The following is a 22,343-nucleotide window of genomic DNA, read 5'->3' as shown; positions in this document are numbered from 1 at the left end:
TGGGAGAAAGCTGTGTTTATTGTACACATACTGCATGTTTAGCTACTGTGTTAAGTACAATATTTATAGGATCACAATTACTTATCATAATAAATGAAGAAAACCAAGATCAGAAAGACTAATGAGCTTGCCATGGGCCTAGAGGTAGTTGTTATCTTCCTCCTTGACTCTCTGCAAACATATATGTTCAGTGGGGCCAGAACGTATACACTTATGTCCCTCCTCCACCTCAGATTAAAAATCCCCAAGGTAAATGCTGCTGTGATTTCTACCGGCCTCAGTCTGTAACAATGTTGCATTTCAGAACAAACAGGGAGCGCACTAGTCAAAGAAATCTTAATTCTCTTTTTCACATAAGTTTATCCATATCTGATACAAGCAACAGTAGGCAATGAAAAAGAAGATGATATGTTTTATAATGTAGAAGTTCTCACACACATAAAAAAATCAATTTACAAAAGCTCATTCACTATTCACCAAATTATCTCTTTTCAACCTTCATTTTCATATATTGCTGGTTATTTTTTAATTTTAATATTTATTTATTCTTGAGAGAGAGAGAGACAGAGTGTGAGTGGGGGAGGGGCAAGAGGGAGACACAAAATCTGAAGCAGGTTCCATGTTCTGAGCAGTCAGCACAGACCCCGACACGGGGCTTGAACCCATGAACTGCGAAATCATGACCTGAGCCTAAGTCAGATGCTTAACCGACTGAGCCACCCAGGTACCCCCATATATTGCTGGTTATTAACTTTAGAAAACTTGCTTCATCCATAGCCCATGCTGGGGCCCCCCATGCCAACCTGTCTAGGAGTCAATCAGGTTCACCCTTTTGAGAATTTGCAATAATCACTGTAGAGAAAATTCAAACTTGAACCACTATTAGCGGGTCACTAAGATAAACGTCGTGAAGTAACAATAACATCAAGTAATTATCTCATGCTTATTCCGTGCTAGGCACTGTTCTATTATTCTCATTTTAGAAATGAGGAAACAGAGCTACAGAAAGTTTTAATAAGTTTGCCTAACTTAGACAACTTTAAAAAGGGGGGGGGGGAGGTGGGAGTAAACCTGGATTTATTAACCACTCTACTAGACACATGGCCAGGGAACCTGCACTTACCTGTCTCATTCCCACCCTTTCTGAGGTTGCTTACCTTTACCTTGGACTCCAGGCCTCTTAGAAATCCCTTTGGCGGTGTTAACAATTTAAGGTAGTTCTCTAACAGGTCATGAAATGAGCCCTCTAATGACTATCTTTTAAAGCAGATTTCAGTTGCCTTATGAAATGTGTATATATATGAAGTCACCTAGAACGTTTCCATTTTTCTTAGTTCGTTCTACTCAGAAAATCTGTTCCTCCCTCTGAAAGTGATTTTAGATTCATTTTTGTCGACTGTTTTTTCTAGAAGCTACTGTCGTAGAAACATAGTTTCTCAACCCCAGTGGATTTTAGTCATGATACTACTGTTAAATACACCTGCTAACTTAAATTAACTACTACCATTTCTAATTTTTATTTTCTAAAATATAAATATAAAACAGTTGTCAAAATAGCATATCCTGTCTTTCTTGAATTGTCTTCACCCTTCCCACCTCCTGTAAGAACATAGTCATCCCAATCCCCAATGATACTGTGGTGATTTCGTTAGTCTTCTTCTTGGTTAGAGAGGATAAAACTTTAGGAGTTTTAACTTCTATCAAGTTAGAGAAGGTAGCTCCTGGAAAAACTTTAGTCTATACAAGGCCCAAACATATTTTTGAACATTGGAATAGAGAAGATCTTTTCAACTCTACACAACATGGAAGAGTTTCTATTTTGAAAACAAAACTCTACAAAAGGGCAGTACTTCTGTGACGTATTTTTTTCCCTTCACAATTAGCAACCAAAGTTGAAAAGAAACATAACAAACTCTGAGGGAGAAGTTCCTAAAATCCTTCTATCCAGAACACACAAAAGCTAACAAAAACCTTCAGGAGAGACCAATACCTCAGAATATTTTTTATAAGTGACAAAGGTCAGCAAATCTGTACCAGGTGTCACAGGCTCCCGCATTATTGAAAATCGGTGGATTTTATAAAAATTTAAATAATGCAGCCACAGAAGAAAATCCCTTTGTACAAAGAAAAGTGCCATACCTAAACTTTGCCACCTGGCCTGAATGTGAAAGGTATGGAACACAGCTTCTCACCACTGATCCTAGGAATCTTCCTCCCGTGGGCCTCCAAATGGTAAACCTTCTGGCAGGATTTGAAGCAGTTAACTGAGAAATTCAAATTGGAAAATAACAAACTCCAACTTTGTTTTACTTTATCAATATTGTTAAGAGAATGATGTAATTGTTTGCGGTTTTTGCAAAGACATTCCATGTCACTTCAGTTTTAATACCAGGCTGGAGCCTGCCTGGTCTGCCAGCATAAGCCAGATAAACACAGACCTGTAGTCTTTCTATTCATCTCCGGATAGTTACTCAGAAAGATTCTGGAAAATATGCCTATTATGAACTAAACATTTCACTTTTCATTTTATCCATGTGCCAGAAGTCCATTCCTTGGATAAACACTTTACAAACTGACACTCTAAAAGTCACTAAACATGATAAAGTATGTGTGCATCATTTCAGGACTGATTAAATATTTTCTCTCCCATGACAAATGAACAGTTACATACTATATGAAACAATTGGAACCAACATTCCTTTTCTTTCTTTCCTTCATTTTGTCTTTATTTTGCACGAAAGATTAATTTTCCATTTCAACTCATTTGTTATGCAATCTTGGCTTTGGTAAAATACCACTCAAGCAATATTACACGCAGAAATAGTATTTATTTTTTTAAACGTGTGATTTTAAATTCTTTCACAAATGTGCTTTCTTCCCCTACTGTTTCTCACCTTTTATCACTGGTTGTTTGCAATTTCCTTTGTTTTTATTTATATATAATGGGGGATGGAGGAGAACTAGTGTATTCTATTTAAAAGTTAAAAAAAAAAAAAGATTGGTAGTATGAGGTACATGAAGTGTGTGTTAAAACTATACAATCATTCTTCATCACATCATAATACCAAATAAAGCACATTAATTTACTAATTCTGTAAGTATGATTGTAAACATTGCTTCTCTACTTAACAAATTTACTGTTGTCTCACTTATGATAAGATTAGCTACATTCTACTCTTTCTCTTGTCTTTAGCTCATGGGGGGAGGGAGGGAGACTTTCATTCTGAAACAATTTTGAAAACAGAGCTTTACAAAAAATTTCAGTAGGATATATGTCCTGTTGGAAAAGACAAACATCTTGAAATGAATGTAAGAAAAATGACAAACTTCCTGGAATAGTGAAATAGTTCTTTTAAAATGAAGAAATGGTGCAAACAAATTACTTAGTTTTCCATTATTCATAAAAGGTGCCACAAGTTAATTATGCCTTTCTCAGCTTGGTTTCCTTTATCTAGAACATCATGTAAATTAACTGACAAAGATTAATTACCTAATGTAATAGTTATAATTCAGATTTTACTTTTAGTCATTTCCATCTGCTTATTGATGCCAGAATAATAAATTTAGTGAAACTAAAGGAACTGATAGCTGAAACAAACCGCTTCAAAAATCTGCTCTTTTTCTATTTCAAAAGCCAGTTTCACCACAAAATACGTATTTTACCAGTGGAATTAATAGAAGAAATCTAAGAAAAATTTGAAGTTAGCCACAATTTAAAAATAAGTATCTCTGAGTATCAGAAGCCAATTTTATAATTCCAACTCTCATTATTCTTTAAATAGAAATATGAAGGCATGGCCACTTATTAGACAAATTCAGAATCTCTACATTCCCTGCTAATGAGCTGAGACAGACACTGAGTAATTCTGTGGGAAAATAAAAACAACATATTTGGTCTGGTGATATTTTTTCCACAATTAAAGAAAGCCACTTATGTTAATTAAAAATAAAATAAAAGCAGAAGCTGAAATAAACACATACTGTGTGTATGCAAGCAACCTTAACAAGAGTCTGCTGAAATCCATCTTGTAATACAATATGATAGCTTGGCTTGCCCAGGGAAACCATCTGAAGATGAGAATATGTTCATCCGATTTGTATCTGGGTTTTGGGTAAGGTTCAAGATCATCTGCTCAGTTGTCTCACTTTCTGGGAGAACTGAAGAGTTCAGTTAAACTATTCACTATCCAAAAACTATACATTTGTGTTCATGTGAAATAGGAACATAAAGTCCCACTTCTCAGATTAATAGTAAAAATGTGTGGCAAACAGACAAAATTAGCATATAAAACTATCACGCTAGCAAATGGAACATGAAAAAAAAAATCTGATTTTCTTCAAAAATATATAACCATTGTTTCTTTTGAATATTTTTATTTAGTTAGGAAATCATAAAATGACCTAAAAAATCCATAATATTCCACTATAGAAAAACATACTAATTAGTATCTTGATAAAAGTTCACTTATCCAGAAAAAAATTCTAATTAGTATCTTGATAAAAGTTCACTTATCCATTTTAAACTAAAAGCCAAGACTTTTTTTTCTTTGTAAGCACTCAAATATAGAGATGAATTAGTATATAATTCCTTTCAAAGCATGCTGATAACTTGAGTTTGTGTAATTTACAAAACATTTTCATGAATATACTTTTCTAGTAAAGGCCTCTTACTCGCCTCATTTGAGGAAATTTTTTAGACTGCAAAAAACAAGCAAGGTATTCTGTCCCTACAGCCTTGGAAGATAGAAGAAGGGATGAGGTGATATGCCTTTTACAAACAAGGAAGCTAAGCCCCAACCACTCTGTGGTTTTTCCAGTTGCAATTCGAAGGTAGAGCTGTCTGGGCCCTGTCCACCGAACTGGCTTGCCTTCTTTCTTAGCAACTGTGGTGGGAGCATGGAATGCTAAATTACCTCAAAAACTTTGAGAAACAGAAGGGTTCCATCACGCTATGTTCTGTGAGACATTTATAGTGTGACCCAGCTGTCACAATTACCTGCAAATGACTCTCAACTAGTTCTGAAAAGGAAAGCACATACATTTGTCACTGGGCCGCTTATGATAGGGTACAAAGTAAAACTCAAACGTCTTGAGTTGTAACAGCAACACTGAGATAAAAACAGGACCTCACAAGAAAATTCCTTTGATTAAGATGCGTTCAATATATTCGTACAACCTGTGTCTTTGCTGCCTCAAGTTCAGGGAAATGAAGAAGTTCAGCCTTGCTGGGATTTAAATAGGTAGACCAAGTAGGATCAGTGTGTTTATATATCATCTTACCTCCAAAATGGATTACATCCGGCTTAATAATATGACACATAGAACATAATAATAACCTATAATAAACAGAAAATAAAGGGGTAATGGGAGAAATGGGAGACTGAGAAGCTATCTGTCCAAATACACATTTGTGGCTCTCCTCTAGGGGCCTTGCTGAGGCAACTCACAGAGATCAGAGAGTGAGAAGAGTTGGCATTTCACCTTAAAGTGTGTGTGTGTGTGTGTGTGTGTGTGTGTGTGTGCGCGCGCGCGTGTGTGTGTGTGTGTGTGTGAAGTGGGGGTGGGTTAGATGGAGGGGTTTCTGGCCAATTCAAGCACAAAGAGAAACTGTAAACACCTGAGGCCTTGGGTTCCCAAGAAGTTTACACTGGTAGAAAGAGCATTTGGTGATTACTGCCAGAGGTGGGAATGGGGTGGTTTACAAAATGGTCAAAGCCTCATAGCTGGGAAGGAGACCCAAGACTCCAGAATCTGGGTCAAATCCACCATTCCCTCAGCTGTGGGAGAGGAGCCAGCCAGCTTGGCTTAATTGAAACCCCTTCATCACATCAGGAAGAAATGCTTCTGCCTATTCATATACACAGTTCTAGGAAAAGCAGTGAACTCAGCTGAGGCTGGTGTACTTCCAGATTGCCAGGCATATGTGTGATTTTATTTTAAACATAGCATCCTAAAAGCTGCCCCTGGGTTAGAATAGCTATTGTTCAGCAAATGACTGGTCAGAGATTGTGCTGAAGCTCTTAGTGCCAGGCAGGCTTATATCATTTGCTGATGGATCTGTATGCATCCTGGGGAATGTTTCCAAGTCTGCTCCACATCCTGGTCTGATGCCTCATGAGTAAGTGCAGCCTAGTAAACTTATGCACAGCCTTTCCAAACCCTAGGGTAGACTGTGATCCCAGAAGAATACTTCTCTTCTGGTTCTTTCTGTTGAACTTCTGATTGCTTGACCATTTTGCTCCTTGAATCCTGGAGCTGTGAGTGCCCTCTTAACAGCTTTACACTAAGACCTCCATTGTTTTCAACAAACATTTAGGCATGGAATTCTCCTCTGTTCCAAAAAAAGGTAAGTCCTCTCAGACAGACCTGCAGACCTCTGGGTAGGATGTCAGTGTCTCTGCACAAGAGCTAAAACTAGAGGTGGGGCAGTGGCCCACTTGTCCCAAAGTGAGACTTTTGCTCTCCAAGCAGGAACTGGATAGCCCCTAGTCTCCTTGGCTTGCACTTCTTGGTGTATGCAGAACCCTTACCCGAATAATAAGCTGGGACAAAAAATTGGGGGCCCAATATTCTTAATCTGCCACTGCTGGGGGAGAGCTTATACCCTGCAAAAGGGGCCTGGGTTGAGGAAGGGAGCCCCCTTGTCTCGACACCATAGTCTAGGATAGAACTTCTGTAGTAAGCTGCAGCTGGTGGGATGAGTAGTGCTGGCAGTCTGCTGATAAAGGGTGAAATAACAGAGTGGGAGCGAGGGAGAGGGCACCTGCCTGGGTTAGAGCTTCGAGAGTAGTTTCCATAAGATATAATTGATGTGTGGCTCAAATGTCACAGATCTAGTAGACTGTTTCGAATGAATGATTCTCCATTTGCTGGGTGCCCTTAGAACATTTGCTAATAATGCCAAATGATTGTTTTACATAATTTTCTCCAGTTAAATGTTTGTTTGTTGGGAAGAGAGTTCATTCTAGAAGTCAGTCTCCTAAGCTCAAGAATTTTGTTAAATACAAGAGGATTTAAAAAATCTATATCAGGGGCACCTGGGTGGCTCAGTCGGTTAAGCGTCCGACTTTGGCTCAGTTCATGATCTCATGGCTTGTGAGTTCAAGCCCCGCGTCGGGCTCTGTGCTGACAGCTCAAAACCTGGGGCCTGCTTCTGATTCGGTCTCCCTATCTCTCTACTCCTCTCCTGTTCACGCTCTGTCTCTCCCTCTTTCAAAAATAAATAAACATTAAAAAAAATTTAAAAAAAATCTACATGAGGCAGGGGCTCTATACATAACTCATTTAATTATTTTGAAATATCTCCACCCACTTACCCACTTATCTACATATTATTTCTCTTATTTCAGGTAAGGACAAAGATGTAAAGTTACGGTAAATCCTTGAAGTCACAGTGCCAGAAGGATGGAACAAGCGCAGAGACACATGTGATACCAAAATCTTGCTCCATGACCATGCGAAGCTGCCCAGTGTCTGATCCAATGGAGACAGTGAATCAAACAAATAAATATATGGCCTAAGTCTGAAATCTGTCTGTTTCTATTACTACCACCAAACTTTTTCTAATCTCTAATTAAGATAATAATGTGAATACAATATAGCAATTAACATCTGATCATTTGCTAAAATCTTAGCATCTGGCAAATATTAACTAACTTAATTCTCACCTACAGAGTGGGTACTGTTATCCTGGGGTTATAGTATTGGCCTGAAATCACAGAGCTAACACATGAAAGGCAGGATTTCGTCTCCAAGGTCATCAGGCCTGGGTTACACTGCCTTCCTGAATAGAATTACTATTAATTGCTGACCTGGTCACGTAAGACTGCTACAAAAATCTTTATTTCTTTGAGAAATGTTTCATATGATTATTTTTATTTTCGAATTTCAGAATTGTTTAATTATAAAAGATGGCTCTTTGACTAACAATTTGGTCATTAGGCAGTTTTTCTTCCATGCATCTAACTGAAATTTGTTTGTCATAATTTAAGGCCTTGACTTTTTTTTAATTCCAGTATAGTTGGTATACAATGTTATGTTAGTTCCTGGTGTGCACTATGGTGATTCAACAATCCTTTTATTTTTGTTAAAATTTTATTGAGGATTTTTGCATCTAGGTTCATCAGACATATGGGTCTCTAATTGTCTTTTCTTGTGTCTTTATCTAGTTTTGGCATAAGGGTAATGCTGGCCTCATAGAATGACCTTGGATGCTTTCCTTCCTCTTCAATTTTTGAAATGGTTTGAGAAGAATAGGTATTAACTCTCCTTTAAATGTTTGGTTGATGTTTGGTAGAATTCACCTGTGAAGTCATCTGGTCCTGAACTTTTGTTCATTGAAAGTTTTTTGATTATTGATTCAATTTTGTTGCTGCTAATTAGTCTGTTCACATTTTCTACTTCTTCCTGCTTCAGTTTTGGTAGTTTATATGTTTCTGGAATTTATCCATTTCTTCTAGTTTGTCCAATTTGTTGGCATATAATTTTTAGTAACACTCTCTTACAATTCTTTGTATTTCTATGGTATCAGTTGTTATTTCTCCTTTAATTTCTGATTTTGTTGTTTCAAATCCCCCCCTTTCTGTTTCTGTTGATGAGTCTGCTAAAGGTTTATAAATTTTATCTTTTCCAAGAACAAGCTCCTGATTTCATTGAGCTGTTCTATTGTTGTTGTTGTTGTTTTACTTTCTTTTAATTTATTTCTACTCTAATCACCACTATTTCCTTCTTTCTACTGGTTTGGGTTTTGTTTGCTCTTTTTTAGCTCCTTTAGATGTAAGATTAGGTTGTTTGATATTTTTCTTGCTTCTTCAAGTGGGCATGTATTGCTCTAAACTTACCTCTTAGACCAGCTTTTGCCCCATTGTGTATTCATGTTCATTTGTTTTCATGTACTTTTTAATTTTTTCTTTTATTTCCTGGATGACCCATTCATTGTTTAGTAGCATGTTATTTAACCTCCATGTATTTGTGGTTTTTCCAGATTTTTTCTTGTGGTTCATTTCTACTTTCATATTGTTACGGTCAGAAAATATGCAGTTTATGACTTCAATGTTTTTGAATTTGTGGAGACTTGTTTTGTGACCTAATATGTGATCTATTCTGGAGAATGTTCCATGTGCACTTGAAAAGAATGCATATTCTGCAGTTTTAGGATGGAATATTCTGAATATATCTGTTAGATCCAGTTGGTCCAAGATGTCTTTCAAAGCCACTGTTTCCTTACTGATTTTCTGTTTGAGTGATATGTCCATTGTCGTAACTGGGGTGTTAATGTCCTCTACTATTATTGAACTACTATCAATTACTTCCTTTATGTTTGTCATTGGTTGCTTTATGTTATTTGGGTGCTATCATGTTGGGTGCATACATATTTACAATTGTTATTATTTTCCCCTTTATTATTACATATTGTCCTTCTTTTCTCTCCTGTTACAGTCTTTGTTTTAAAGTCTATTTTGTCCAGTAGAAGTATTGCTATCCTGGCTTTCTTTTCACTTCTATTTGCATGATAAGTACTTTTTTACCCCTTCATTTTCAATCTGTCTTTAGGTCTGAAATGGGTCTTGCTTTTTTACCATTCTGTCACCCTATGTCTTTTGATTAGAGTGTTTAGTCCTTTTATATTCAAAGTAATTATTGACAGATAATTTCAAAGTAGTCACTGGTAGATTTATTAATTTTCATATGAATATTTTTGGGTTGTGGAATGAATCATCTGAGTTTCCATTATTTCTTATGGGGAAATTTGTTTTGATATACAAGTGCTTTGGATTACAAGCATGTTTCTGGAATGAATTATGTTCACAAACAAAGGTTTTACTGTACTTTTAAGATGTGAATAACATTTAGTGGCACCTGGGTGGCTCAGTTGGTTAAGCATCTGATTTTGTCTCAGGTCATGATCTCGTGGTTTGTGAGTTCGAGGCCCACATTGGGCTCTGTGCTGACAGCTCAGAGTCTGCTCCAGATTCTGTCTCCCTCTCTCTCTCTGCCCCTCTCCTGCGCTCGCTCTCTCTCTCCCTCAAAAATAAACAAACACTAAAAAATAAAAAAAAAAGATGTGATTAACATTTAAATCAGTAGACTTGGAGAAAGCAGGTTATCCTCCATACTGTGGATGGGCCTAATTCAATCAGTCCAAGGTCTTTAGAAAAGTGGCTACCCTAGTACGAAGACATTCTAGAATTCTGTCTCCAGAATGCTCTCAGACTCAAGGTTATAACATTAACTACTACCAGTAATTACCACTTTGTTATGAGCCAATTCCTTAATCTCTCTCTCTCTCTCTCTCTCCCTGCACACACATTCACGCACACACGCACACACACACACACACACACACACACACACACACACCCCTGTCTGTTTTCTGGAAAACACTCACTAATACAGAGAGAAAAGAGAAAAGGGGAAAATCGAGGCAGAAAAGCCAAGATATTTGTGAGCTACTTTTCTATGCTTACTCACTCATGATTCTGAAATCTCCATTCTGAAAGTAAAAGTTTATGCACAGAAAGTTCCCAACTTCCTACTAAGGCTGTACTTTTTAATGTGGAAACTCAATAGTTTCCTATAATCAACTCTTACCTTTTTTCTTGAAACAGGTTCCTGCTATCTTCCTTTCTCTTGTACTTCCACAGTCCTAAATCTCATTCAAAGAAAGTGCTAAGCTATTCACAATAATTTGATACTTAACAGATTCATACAGAAACTAGAGTCCAAAAAATAAAACTCTGAAATTCAATCATATTCAGGTAAACTATTACTTTCTTTTTCTTTTATGCTTGAAAATAAAAACTGAGCTAATAATTGGTTCCTTGAGATAAAACCATACTAAGTATTTAATAAACTTATTCTGAAAAGAAATTTTTATATCAAAGGAAGTAATTTCTCACCATTTATGAGTCTCTGTCAGTGAATTCTCCTCTGCCTCTTGGTCAATTTTAGCTGCACATGCAAAAATAGAAAAAGAAATGAGATAAATGATAGTTACACTATCTTAAGCAAAATACCATCCAAATAATATGAAATATATTTTAATTCATTACTAATTGTTAATTCTAATATATTCCTGAAAGTTTATTTTAAATCTATTAATATGATTAAGTAGATTACATTTAATTTTCTTTACCTATGTATCAACACATAAATATATGTAAATTAAAATTTTTAAATTCTAAATAATTCCCTTTTTTCTAAGTTAATTTCTTTAAGTCAGTCACATTAACCTGAGAAAACAAAACAGTGGCTAATTTCATAATCACATTAAATGTGTTTGTCACATTAATTTGTTTAAATTAGGATTTTAATGCCAATAATTACTTGAAAATAATTCTCTCAAGCAAAGGTAGAAAAACCAAGTCAAGAAACTAAATAGAAACGGTTGTGACCTTCTTGACTAGTGCTCTCCATACCAGACCACAAATGAACAGATACACAGATTATTTCTACAGAAGTACAGGATGAGATACTAATATGTTCTACTATTGAAAGTAGGGAGGCAATAGTGTACTCATTTATTTGCTAGCATTTTTGTCTAAACACAAATGGTAGACTGACAAACCCAAAGATCAAATTTGAGAAGGTGATTATATCATTATTTGAAATTATTTTAAAAAAACATAGGAACGTCATTACATAAAACATGTGTGGCAGTGACTTTTACATTTTTCGACCAGCAAGCATTATGTATTACTCTACATACACGCACACGCACACACACTGAACCTAAAGTTTAAAAAATACTCTTCGGGGCACCTGGGTGGCTCGGTCGGTTAAGCGTCCGACTTCGGCTCAGGTCATGATCTCGCGGACCGTGAGTTCGAGCCCCGCGTCGGGCTCTGTGCTGACAGCTCAGAGCCTGGAGCCTGTTTCAGATTCTGTGTCTCCCTCTCTCTCTGCCCCTCCCCCGTTCATGCTCTGTCTCTCTCTGTCTCAAAAGTAAATAAATGTTAAAAAAAAAATTTTTTTTTAAAGTAAAAAATAAAAAAAATAAAAAATACTCTTCATGTAATGCTAATATTTTTAGACTATTCTACTAGAATAGTGCAGTTTAGTGTAGTGTAGTGTAGTTTCAAAGTGTAGTTGTGACCCACTAAGTTGATTTCATGCATCACTAATGGTTGTCACACACACTTTGAAAATCACTAAGCGACAGGACAAAAAGTTAAAAAAAAATCAGTTAAAAAAACCCCCTAGAACTAGTGAAAGAAGTTGTCTTTTGGGTCACACTTGTGACCATCTGGAGAAATGAGGAGAAAAGTGGAGGAGGGCGAGTTGATTATAAAAAATTGGAACTGTGCATGAAATCAAACCCATGGTCACTTGAGAATTGTCAAAGTGTCTCTATCACTACTTAAAACACAATAATCCAGCTTGGGCTGGTTAATGTTTTACAACCTCAAGATAGTGTTTGTTCAAAGGTCTGTACAGTATCTTTAAAGCCATAATTCAGGGGCATGCTGCCACTCTTGGCCAAGACTGTCGAATTTAGCAGGGATCATTTGACCTGGCAGCAGAGAGCATTGTTTTCTCCTTTACATTTTTGTACTTTAGATTGTTTACATGAACTTACAGGTCAATTGTTAGCCATATTAAAAAGTAGAATACATGCTCCATGATTTTACTTTGAAAAGGCTCCAACATGAATACATTGTCTTATAAAATGTGCTCTGGGCTGCCTAGCTTAAAAACAGTGTGCTTCAAGAAGCCATTCTAGAACAATATAGTGTATAAGGGAAAACAAAAAAGTAGCACAATGCGTGCCATTTTCAGAAAGGACATTCTTCCAATTGCCCTCATATGTATATATTTTTTTCCTTTTTTTTTTTTAATTTTTTTTTCAACGTTTTTTTATTTATTTTTGGGACAGAGAGAGACAGAGCATGAACGGGGGAGGGGCAGAGAGAGAGGGAGACACAGAATCGGAAACAGGCTCCAGGCTCCGAGCCATCAGCCCAGAGCCTGATGCGGGGCTCGAACTCACGGACCGCGAGATCGTGACCTGGCTGAAGTCGGACGCTTAACCGACGGCACCACCCAGGCGCCCCATTTTTTTCCTTTTTTAAAAAAATACAGAGATTAAGATTGAGGTTGGAAGAAAATTTCTGGATTCTGTTAGAAGGATCAAGTAAACTTCTTATGAAATATAAAACAGGCTGGAATGAGTGCTAGAGATCTGTGTTCTATTCCTGATTCTACCATTAAAATTAGCTACGTAATCTTAGGCAAACAGATTAATCTGTTGACATATATAAAATATTTAACATAGTGCCTCCAATAATTAGCAGGGACTAAATAAATGTTCTTTGAAAATGTTGGATTTTAAGCTCTTGAAATTTGTAAGGTGATATATAATTATCTTTAATTGAATACATCAAAAGCTATTTTATTAGGTTTCAACTTATATGAAGATAAAGAAAGCACATAGTTCCAGCTTTTCAAAAAAGTATAAGGCCCTAAATTGTGGTGAGTAGAGTGAAGTGAGTTTCATATGTTCATAATGATTCCTTTTGATGTGTACTAAAACAGTTCTTGCTTCACTGCATGAGCAAGTTTGGCTTAAAAAAAAAAAAAACAAAAAAAAACTCTAATTCAATGTGGCAAAAGATTGGATCTTACCAAGGGAACTAAACATAAAAACAGACCCTCCTCCCAAACCTAATAGCTGTATTACAATCATAAAACCAAATTGGAAGAGAGGAGAATACTTAAAAATGCTCTATTATCCATTATCTTTACATGATTTTGAAGCTAAGAGGATTTGTGTATTCAGAGTGTAATCAGCTTTGATAAACAGTCAAATGAGAGATCAAAGCAAGTGCATTAGAGTACACATTTCAACTCTTGATGTAGAGTCAACAATTCAGTGAACTAGACAGATTTTCCTTTGTATGGCAATCTTAGAAACAAAAACTTTCTGAAAAGTTGGGGTGTAATTCAGTTTTCTGGGAACAGTGAAACACCATTTTCCAACAAGCTGCTCGTATAAACACTCCATCAACATTTTGCTGTTGTGATTCTTTGAAACACACTTACGATGTTAACTTAGTGACACATGCAGGATTCTGTTTCTTTAGTTAATGAGTATGAAATCTACCAAAGTAAAATAAAATGTAATTAAGTTAGAGAAAATTAGGATATCTTTTAGCAGCAAAATAAGAATAACACTGCCATTCATGTAGGAGGTATTCAAGCTAGTCCCATCCAGGGACCGAAATCCTAAAGACTGTGTTTTTCCATCTGAGTAGAAGCTTCTGACAGGCAGTGGCCATCTGTGTTATATAAAAAACTTTTCTAGTAAAAGCTGAAGGTGACATAGAAATAAGATTATTTTCTATAAACCATTTCAACATCTTATTGCTAATTATTTCATTCCCTGAGCTATATTTTCAAAAATATAAATACTGTTTTTAGTTCATTTCTAATGGCACTGATGGCTTTGTGACTAGTTTTGAATGCCAGTGTTAGTTTTAGCACCAGTTTCCTATACATTTACAATATACATTGTATACATTACAATGTATATTACAATGTTGTAATATACATTACAACATAGTGTCAATTATCAATTAAGTATGCAAATTTTTCTTGATAAGAGTTATAAAAGGTTCCAGTTTTCTATTTAAAGGATGACTAAGTTTCCAATTCTTTGTTTTTAACTTTAAAAAACAATTGGTTTTGAGAGTGAAAGAGAGTGTGCATGATCTGGGAGGGGCAGACAGAAAGGGAGACACAGAATTCGAAGCAGTCTCCAGGTTCTGAGCTGTCAGCACAGAGCCCGACGCGGGGCTCAAATTCATGAACTGTGAGATCATGACCTGAGCCGAAGTCAGATGCTCAACCGACTGAGCCACTCAGGGACCCCAAATTTTCCCATTCTTTATAGCAAATAGCTTATTTCTTTTTTTCATATGTCAAATGAGAATGGTGGCCTTCTAGTCATTCATGATAATGGTAACTACAGAAAAGTTTAAAAAAAGCATTAAAATAGGCAAACAGGTCCATGGCTTGGTTTAGAGTGACCTTCATATTGTCATCCAATCACCTGAGGCTCCCTGCACCTCTATTGCCAGGAAGCCTTGACCACCTTTGATGGAGGAATTGGCGTGACTCCTAATGGACACCACCAACCCAGGGCACCCTTGGCCTCAGATCCCTAGGACATGCCCTCTCCCACATGGTGCATGAAAGAGTTACAGTTCCTTGGCAAGGTTCTTACCACTCAAACTCATTTTCATATCTCATCAGGGTCAGTGTTTCGGTTTAGGACATGACATTCAGAATCAGGCAGACCTATGCATGAATTCTATACCAGCCACTAAGTTGTGTTAGACTTTAATAACCTTACTAATCACATGGGTTTAGTAACTTTTCTTTATCATTATAACAGGGTAATAATTTCCTTATTATGCATAAAATAATGCGTAAACCACCTGCTGCATAGGTAATAATTTTTCTGTCTTTCTTTTCCTCTCCACATTACCGTGACTATATAAAAAAAAGAACTGGGATATGTTACTTTCAAAATGTAAAAATTTCTCCATTGGAGGAGCACCAAATATCTTCTTAATCCTTCTACATAGAACCCAGATTCAGAATGAGGCTTATATATTGCTAAAATAAGAGTGCCTCCTTATAACAATATAAAGTTATGGGCCAAGACATATCACAGGAGGCTCAAACACTTTTACAAAAAACAAAAAATAACTCTATATTTAATATCTTTTCTTGTTTTTTAATTTCTACTTAATTTGTATGTGTTGTTGTTTTCACAGGCTCCTAATACTTAGAGTATAAGCAGAGGCTAACAGTTTCTCCGTCCTTTTTGTGGAGGTACAGTAGTAAATAAAATTGCTGTATGGGGGAAAACAGTACCTTTTGTAAATTTAGGGAAAAACTACAGAAATCCAAAAGATAAGATATTTTCAAAGTTTGCAATATTCCTCTAAAGCATACATGTTTTACTCTAACATACTACGGGTAACCATTCCTATCTTGATGTCTGGGTTCCACAGCCAAGAAAATGTTCTGAGACTGGATGTACTGGGAACAGTTTAAAGTGGGGAGAAGAAAATCAGAATGGTGAAATAAAACAATCAATCCTGTACTGATACTAGAAGGAAGAAAAAGTACAATGCAGTTCAAGAAAGAAGGCAAAATAAAAAGTGGTTTGTACTGACACAATCTCCAGAGAATATTAGTAACTCACAGACCTAAAATCGAAACATGTAGAAATAAATGGACCTTATATGAGCTGATCAATCAACTGTGCACTTCAGGGGCAAACTTGGTATTAGATAGTCAGAAAACTATTGCAACTATTATAGTGATGGTTTCCCCTTGCCCCCCCAAATCTCAAAAGCTAGAAATTTGTAATTTGAGGCAGACAAAGCTTGTGGTTAAAACCATGTAATAAAAGAAACACTGAACTTTTTAGGAGGCAGTCTTTATTTATTTAGTTGGTTAGTTTCACCTCCCCCCTCCTTATTTATTTTAAGGCTAGGGCATAAGATTACCTTTCAGGTCCAATTCTGCCAGAGACCATTGGCATGGACATTCCTATGTCCCTAAACATGAAACTACTTAAAAAAAAATGTTTCAATGATTCTGTTTGAGCACTTTGGCATTCAGTGATCTCTTCTCCAACAGCATTAATACTTCCTCCCCCAAATCTCTGCCTCCACAAATATTTTCTGGTGTTTGTTGTCCTACTAAGTTACTATTTTGACCCAGTGATTAGTGTCTGTAGTCACTTGTCTGGCTCCAGACTCTTTTGCAATGTTAAATATTTCTGCTGAACTTGTTCCAAATGACTCTGAGTAAGCAGAGGCACGGAACGGACGCCCTTTCTGATCTGGAGCTTTCATGAGGGAATACCACATATTCCCAGGTAATTGGAGACAGAGTTGCATTTGAGTAATATCAGATGGAAGGCAACTTAGAACCCTTTCATCTGCTTGTCTAGGCTCTAAATCTTTTTGCTATTTTTCCTTTTATTTAAAGTGTTAACTAGTTTTTGTTTATAATTAGCTATGAATGTGCATTTCAGATGCTTTTAAGTGCAGCCAGTATGGGTTATTTTTTAGACAGATGCAGTGCCTTTCTTTTGAGTCATTTAAAGTTGTCATTTAATTGTAAATATATTACTTTGGTTTTGAGATTTTTGAGACACTGATCCTTTTGACAATGAGCTGAAAGTCAAGTAGATTTAGGCAGCTTATATAGGTCAGACAGTGAATGAATATCAGAACTTCTTTCCTCAGATAGCAAAGGAAATAACGAACTCTCAATGCCTTCCTTCCTTGATGTTGCAAATTGTTCTTAGGATAATAAAACAAATGCTGTGGAATACTCCTGAGAGGAAGAAAGCAAATATCTACAGAGTATAAAGTTACAACTTGGCCTTTGCAATAATTCACAGCCAACTTTGAGTTAATAGTGAGGGTTATTCCTACTTTGTGCATAAAAATACATACCATTTGTGTCCCTAGAAATATGAGTGTATAAATATAATGAATAGGTGATTGCTGTAAAAATTCAAGAAACAAACACACTATAGTAAATGATGTATAGTTCAAAAATTTGATATATGTGGCTTCTAGCCAAACCTAAAATATAAGAAAGCCGTGTGCTATTATCACCCAGTCTCATGTAGTTATTGAAGTGGTCCTTAGTGAAATTCCTTTCTAAATCTTCTTTTTAAACCCAAAGTGAAAACGACATGGGAAAACATAATGTTCATGTATGAGTTTCACATTCTGTGAACAATACAGTATAAAAAGAGTTATTGACTTCCAACGGAAACATTGCTTATACCACCTAATTTCAAAAATAAAATTATAGACAAAGCCAACATAGCATTCTACCTATATTCTAAGTAAATCTCTCATAAGCTTTCAGTAATCAGCATTAAAAAAAGACACATCTGGGGCAAATTCTCTTTTTTTTCTTTTTCAAGTAGCAAATACCCTGAAGAGGATGAATCAAGCATACCTTTTTACTAATTACAAGCTGAACTTAAATTAGGATCCTTCAGATAACACAAAAATTTCTATGAGCCTTTAACTAAAAATATGCAAATGCATGTCTCAAGACTGAGCTTTCCATATTAACTGCAATACCAATTAATTCTAATTTGTAAATTCAAAATACAAGACACAAAACCACTTAAACTAAAAAGGTGAAAACCAGAAAATCTTTATGTATTTTCTCTTCCTCCGAACTTTACTTGCCAACACAATGCACAAATTATGAATTACCATAGGAAGGCTAGGGCATTCCAATCTTAGAAACAAAAGTCACATGATTTAATGTTACAATATTTCAACCAAACTTTGAGCAACAGATACATTTTGGACACTTTGTTAGGGGCTAATAGGTGGACAACTATTAAGAAAATGTTAGACGAGGAGACAGACCCATTAATAATCATGCATATAAACATTACAGAGATAGTTCAATGGGAATGTTAATACAGATAATGGCATTACTATTCTAAGTATTTTTTTAAAGTTTATTTATTTGAGAGAGAGTGCACGTGAGGGGGGGAGACAGAGGTAGAGACAGAGGGGTAGAGAGAGGAAGAGACAGAATCTCAAGCAGGCTCCACACTGACAGGGGGCTTGAATCCATGAAGTGAGATCATGACCTAAGTCCAAATCAAGAGTCAGATGCTTAATCGATGGAGCACCTCTAATTCTTTGCATATAATAACCTACAATAATAAAGCTCTATAAGAAAAGCCCTACAATTATTCCCATTTTACAAGAAGGAAATTAGTGGTTAAATAACTTGTACAACATATAAGAAATGCTAAGAGAAAGAGACAGGATTCACATGCACACAGTCTGATCCCAGAGCCACACTGTCAATTCAGTCATGAGCAAAATTAAGTGAAACATTTACCTATTGAGAGAGACGTTAGTAAGGAAAACAGAGAGGCAAAATGCTGAGCTATGACAAATGATTGATGAACAAACATCAGTCAAATGAAAAAGCAGAGAACTAAAGAGGACACTTAAACAACAAACATCAAGAAAAAAGGTGCAAAGACATAAATGCCTCATAGTCCAGGATGTCAAGGAAAGAAGGATATAATGTAGAAAAGATGGGAAATATAATGAAAAATAATTGTCCAAAAAGCTGTAGATAGAAGCAAGTTCAGCCTCTTATGCTGTAATATCATAACAAATGAGGCAAAGGAGACTTTAACCTTATTCACTTTAAATCAATGGAAAGAGATGTCTACTTCTGGACTTAACAAGAACCAAACTTACCTCCTGCTGTAATCAACCAGAAAACTGGATAAAATATATGAAACAATAGTCTTCATATATTTGACAACTGGCAGCACGAAGCTCTCATCTATGAAAGAAGGTAGACAAACTAGCTGGACCCTAAAATCTTCCTGGATTTCTGTCTAAAGGCAATTTCCAGACTGTGGGCCCTGGAAGGAGAACCCAAATAAGTCAGTCAGTCTCCCTAAGTTGAGGAAGTACAGTTAGGAGTTTGGGAAGTCTGAAGTAGGTAAAAGTTAAGGGGCTGAGAGTCAGAGAGGAAACAGCCTTACAGAAAAGAAGGCCACAAAACTGTATTGAATCTCTTTGGTTTTTTGCTGAGTATTAGGTGGCACATGTATAGAGTGAAGCTCTATATATCAAAGAAAGAATTCAGGAGCTATAAACTAAATAATTCCCAGAGCTCAGGACCTAGAGGTGTTCAAAATCTGGAGTTACAGTGGAGAACTGTTGTTGACCACCTGGGTCAGGACAGCTATTGGAGACCCCAGTGTGTGTGCAGAGGAGGTAGGGCAGGGTCACACCTTGTAGTAGGACTGAATTATCACTGGTGTGAAGGATACTCTAGACTAGCCTCAGCAAAGCATAAAAACATGCGTTAAAGGGCCAAACTGAGACACAAGTAATTTAAATTGTCCACAGAAACAAAGCCAGATATTCCTTAAAATAATACACAAAATCCAGACAGTCAATGACCATAACAATGCCTAGGATATAATAAAAAATTACTAGACCAAGTATCAGAAAATGTGATCAATTACCAGAAGATAAATCAGTCAATAGAAACAGAACCAGGAATGTCAAGAGAGGAACTAGCAAATAAAACTAAAGCATTAAAATTAAAGTAGCTATTATAACTATGCTCAAATATTAAAAGAAAAACATCAACATAGGAGAAAAATGGATGTATCAGTCTGTTCAGACTGCTGCAACAGACTGGAAGCTTAAACAACATTCATTTGTCACAGTTCTGGAGGATGGAAGTCTGAGACCAGAGTGCCAACACAATAGGTTTCCAGGGAGAGCCTTCTTACTGGTTTACAGACAAACAACTTCTTGCTGCAGTTTCACATGGTGCAGAACAGAGAAAGAAGCAAACTCCTTCATGTCTTTTCCTATAAGGGCATTAGTCCTATTTATGAGGACTCTACCTTCATGAACATAATCACTTCTTAAAACCACACCTCTTAATACCAACACATTGAGTTCCAATATATGAATTTTGGAGGACACAAATATCTAGTACATAATAATTAAAGATACAAAAGAAAGAACCAAGTGGAACTTGTAGAGAGAAAAATACAGTATCTGAAATGAAAAATTCAATTGAATTAAAAATGAAAATTCACTTAAAATGAAAATGACATGAGATCAGATATTTCAGAAGTGAAGAACAATGAACTTGAAATCATAACAAGAATCTATTCCAACTGAAGCATATAGAAGAAAAGATTGAAAAACTAACCAAGACTTAAGAACCTTGGGACAACAGTAGATAGTATAGCATATGTGAAATGGGGATTGTGGAAGAAAAGGAGAGAGCCAGGGCAGAAAAGTAACTAAATGTGTAATGGCCAAATGTTTTACAAATCTGATAAAAACTATAAATTTCCAGATATAAGAGGTCAGTTGACTACAAGCAATAAAAATATACATATACAAAAATGCACATTAATATGTAAATCCTAAAAATCAACAATAAACACAGAAGGTTAAAACAGCCACAAGTGGGAGAAAATACATTTTATATCAAGGAACAAAAATTAAAATTATTAAAGACTTTATGCGAGGCAGAATAATGGCTTTCCAAAGATTTTAATCTTTCCATTTTAATCTTCACAGTCTATGAATATGTTATGTTACATGTCAAGGGTGAATTGCAGTTGCAGATGGAATTAATGTCAATACGGAGAAAAGTCATCCTGTATTATCTAGATTGGCCCAAAGTAATCACAAAGCACTTAGAAATGGAAGAGAGAGGGAAGAAAGTCAGTGTCAAAGCGATACAGCATGAAAAAATTTTACCAGACATTCCTGACTTTAAAGATGCAAGGAAAGCCAGAGTCAAGGAATAGGGGAAACCACCAGAATTTTAAAAACACAAGGAAGGGGCGCCTGGGTGGCTCAGTCGGTTAAGTGGCCAAATTCAGCTCAGGTCATGATCTCATGGTTTATGAGTTCAAGACCCATGTCGGGCTCTGTGCTGACAGCTTGGAGCCTGGAGCCTGCTTCGGATTCTGTGTCCCCTTCTCTCTCTGTTCCTCCCCTGCTTTCACTCTGTATTTCTCTCAAAAATAAATAAAAATTTTAAAATTTTAAAAAAATTTTGAAAAAGACGAGGAACTAGATTCTACCTTAGAGTCTCCAGAAGGACCAAAGTTCTGCTGACACCATAATTTTAACCCAAAAGATCTGTTTGGATTTATGATCTCCAGAAACATAAATTTGTGTTGTTTTAAGTCAACAAAGTTGTGGTAATGTTTTATAGCAACTATGGGAAACTAATATAAATTTCTCATCAGAAATTATGCAAGCAGAAGACAAGAGAAAAATATCCTGATGTGTGGCAAGAAACAAACAAAAACAAAAACAAAAAATCCTATTAATTTACAATTCTATATCCACTGAAAATATTTATCAAATATGGGGAAAAATAAACAGATAAATAAATAAATAAATAAAATAAACAAACAAATAAAAAAATTGTCAAGCAATCAAATGCTAAAAGGTTTGGCACTGGCAGACCTACAGAATAAGAAATGTTAAAGGAAGTTATTCAGTTAGAAGGAAAATGACACCAGATGGAAATTTTGATGCATACAAATGACTGAAAAGAACTAGAAATGCTAAATATGGGGAAGAATATGAGATATTTTTTCATTTATACATTTCTTTGAAAGACAATTGACTGTTAAAAGTAAAAGTACAAACAATATATTGTTTCAGTTATGATTGATATGAAAGTAAAAATATGGCAACAGCAACACAAAGAATAGGAGGGACAATGGAAATATACTGCTTAAAGCTCTCAGATTATATTTC

At 35.9% G+C, this 22,343-nt stretch overlaps 1 protein-coding gene across 1 annotated transcript in view; it reads right to left on the bottom strand.

The window, feature by feature from the left end:
- Positions 1-22,343, bottom strand: part of FMN2 (formin 2) — a 376,950-nt gene that overhangs the window by 61,464 nt on the left and 293,143 nt on the right. The window contains exon 15 of the mRNA XM_019423300.2: positions 10,899-10,950. Coding sequence (XP_019278845.2) covers positions 10,899-10,950 — 52 coding nt within the window. The remainder of the gene's footprint in view (positions 1-10,898; positions 10,951-22,343) is intronic.

Source organism: Panthera pardus, unplaced genomic scaffold (genome assembly GCF_024362965.1).
Source record: "Panthera pardus isolate Hobbes unplaced genomic scaffold, ASM2436296v1 HiC_scaffold_21, whole genome shotgun sequence".
Classification (NCBI taxonomy): Eukaryota; Metazoa; Chordata; class Mammalia; order Carnivora; family Felidae; genus Panthera; species Panthera pardus.
This window is presented reverse-complemented; position numbering and strand designations above follow the sequence as displayed.